General features: G+C 30.6%; 1 protein-coding gene across 1 annotated transcript in view; it reads left to right on the top strand.

The window, feature by feature from the left end:
- Nucleotides 1–219: 219 nt before the first annotated feature.
- LOC137655437 (putative neural-cadherin 2) overlaps nucleotides 220–2,906 on the top strand; it is a 275,648-nt gene continuing 272,961 nt past the window's right edge. Inside the window, exon 1 of the mRNA XM_068389332.1 lies at nucleotides 220–430. Coding sequence (XP_068245433.1) covers nucleotides 382–430 — 49 coding nt within the window. The 5' untranslated portion in view covers nucleotides 220–381. The remainder of the gene's footprint in view (nucleotides 431–2,906) is intronic.

Consider the following 2,906-nt stretch of genomic DNA (forward strand, 5'->3'; position numbering starts at 1 on the left):
AGTAAGGAAGGATTTTTTAATATTTAAACTATATATTTGTTAAGACTTTTCCTCATAATTTCTCATTTTTTTTTTGTAGTCAATCAACGAATATCATAACAGAAAGAAATTTATATAAATAGAAGTCAATCAATATCACAAAAGGGGAGTTATTGTGCAAGAAAAAATGTTTTAGGACCATTAGAAAACTAAGGTTAATAGTTAATCTTCTCCTTATATGAAAAACGCTATACTACCAAGATTAAAGTGGCAGATGAAATAACAGTGAAAATAAAGTGATACATTTTTACAATGCTGTTGTGTGCGTTATTCAACCAGTGTTGATTGCTTTCGAATTCTCACATGTCACGTTGAGCTACTTAGACCCTCTAGTGAAAAGCAATGGATCCAGGAAAAATCTTTCAGATCATAACCAACAGCACTTTGCTGGGTGAGTATGATTATACCTTTCATTATCTTTAGTAACTTCCTTTGGAATTAGTATGAGAGAGAGAGAGAGAGAGAGAGAGAGAGAGAGAGAGAGAGAGAGAGAGAGAGAGAGAGAGAGAGAGAGAGAGAGAATCTCTGATATTAAATAACCCATTATGTATAAGTCCTTTTGGAATTGATCTCCAGTAAAAGCTAACCAAAAAAAAAAAAAAAATAGAAAGAACCACATTTTCCTAATGAATGTAGCCATTAGAGTTCAATTTGCATTGTAACGAAAAATTAATTGAAAGCTCATTGAGGTTAATTGACAGGGAATGCTGAATTATGTGTACATAATTCCTAATTATCATGGAATGACATCATACCCAACAAATGCAGCGAAGCTATAAAAGAAATTCATCAGGATATAAGCGATATTCTAATTGACCTCAACACCCTTTTGTTGTTAGCAAGTCCGAAATTGTTCGCTTATAATGCCCACTTGGAGCACAAAAGGAATTGTACAAGTTAGGGTTTGTAAGTAACTACCAAAAGCTTTTGATTTATTTTAGAAAATAATGAAGCTTTGGTGCAGTCATTGTTTGATTGAGTCAGTTTTTGTATTTTGAAAACCAATATTTTGAGAAATGTAATTTACCTTTTTTTGTGGTATCAATATATATTTTAAAGACTGTACATCGAACAAAGAATTAGATTTTTTTTTCAGGTTACGGAAATAAAATAAAAAAAATTATTTGTGACATCTAAGAGAATACATTTTTAAATAACGTTTGAAGTATTAAATTTTTAAAGGAATTTGTATGAAAAAAAGTTTTCTGTTATTCAAATTCGAAAGAAATTTAATCTCCACAATCCTCCTAACTCTTAAATATTTCAATTTCTATCAGGTGCATTTCATCTCACTAACGGTAATCATAAAAAAAAAAAAAAAAATACGAAGATTGAAAAACAAGTATTTATGATAATGAAGGTATGTAGATAGGAAAACCGTGATCAATATAAAGTACAATATACTGTTCTCCCCACCGCAGCTGTAATGTAAAGACATAAAAATAGATTCAAATGCAGTTTGAGACGTATATGCTGATACAGCGAAATCACATAACAGAAACAATAAAGGCATAATAAAACTGGAATGGAATACGGAGTGAATTCACCGGAAGAAAATTAGCAGGAGGAACACTGCCATAAAAGACATAACGGAGACGGCGAAGCGGCTCTTCCGGTAAAGAACATAGAACTGGACATTCCAGTCGAGGCATTGCTTGCTATATTATCGCCGTACACTTTTCCGAAGCTGGAACTGGAATTGGCTGTTATATAACTATGCATTTTTTACCCCTAAATGTATTTCACTAACAAAAAAACTGTCAGTTGTGCTTTGATATCTTCATTGCTCTGAAATGTAAATGCAATTCAATACCTTAATTGTTTGATAACCTAATGATCTAATGTCATAATACGGAACTTTTAAAAATAATTAATCTTTCTCACGTGAAATCTATATTTAGAAGATGCCCCCTATTAGATCGAAATAGCAGTGTGTTTGAGTTAACGTTCCGGAAACGATTATTTAGTAAAATATATAGATATTTAACAGAGAGAAAAATTTTCTACAATCATGTAATTAAGTAAAAACTGCAATTCTGAACCTTTTAATACTGCAATGAGATCAGTATGAATGTTTTTGGGTAGGTTGATGACGGCAGAATTCGACTAACTATGAAACTGGGTGTTTAGGACAGTAACGCGGAATAGAAGATTTGGGCTTTTACGTAAATGATCTGCAACTAGAATTTGTAGCCAATTTACATTGTTTTGAGGAAAAAATTAATGTATATTCCTTTCAGTCTTAAATAGTATTGTTACAATAGAATTTTATAAGATAAGTAGAGTGATATCAATGTCAAAGAAGTTAAAAATTCTACTTATGAACTATTAATGGATATCAAGGATTTTTACTCCTAATATTCTGTGACGAACCGAGATAAGGTTGTGACTCAAAGACAATATGAAAGCAACTAAGTAAAGTTATTTTAGAACACTCTCCTTTATATACAAAAGCTTAAGGCAACAAGAAATTTCATGACACTGTTACAGAGGAGAAAAGCAGACATGTTTATTCTGGTTCTTTTTAGTGGGAGGGAAGAGCGGAGATAAAAGCATAATATATACACAAAATGAACTATGTACGGTCGTGTGACACACGGTTGGTAAAATTCCATAAAATGTCAATCGTAAATACTTTGTGAGAGTAGGAAAAATTATACACACGTACATACACACACACATGCGCACATATCTATCTATCAATCTATCTATATATCTATCTATCTATCTATCTATAAATGTATATATATATATATATATATATATATATATATATATATATATATATATATATATATATATATATATATATATATATATATATATATACACTTCCACTCGAATATGTATATGGTCTATTTGTAATG

This window comes from Palaemon carinicauda, chromosome 16 (genome assembly GCF_036898095.1).
Source record: "Palaemon carinicauda isolate YSFRI2023 chromosome 16, ASM3689809v2, whole genome shotgun sequence".
Taxonomy (NCBI): domain Eukaryota; kingdom Metazoa; phylum Arthropoda; class Malacostraca; order Decapoda; family Palaemonidae; genus Palaemon; species Palaemon carinicauda.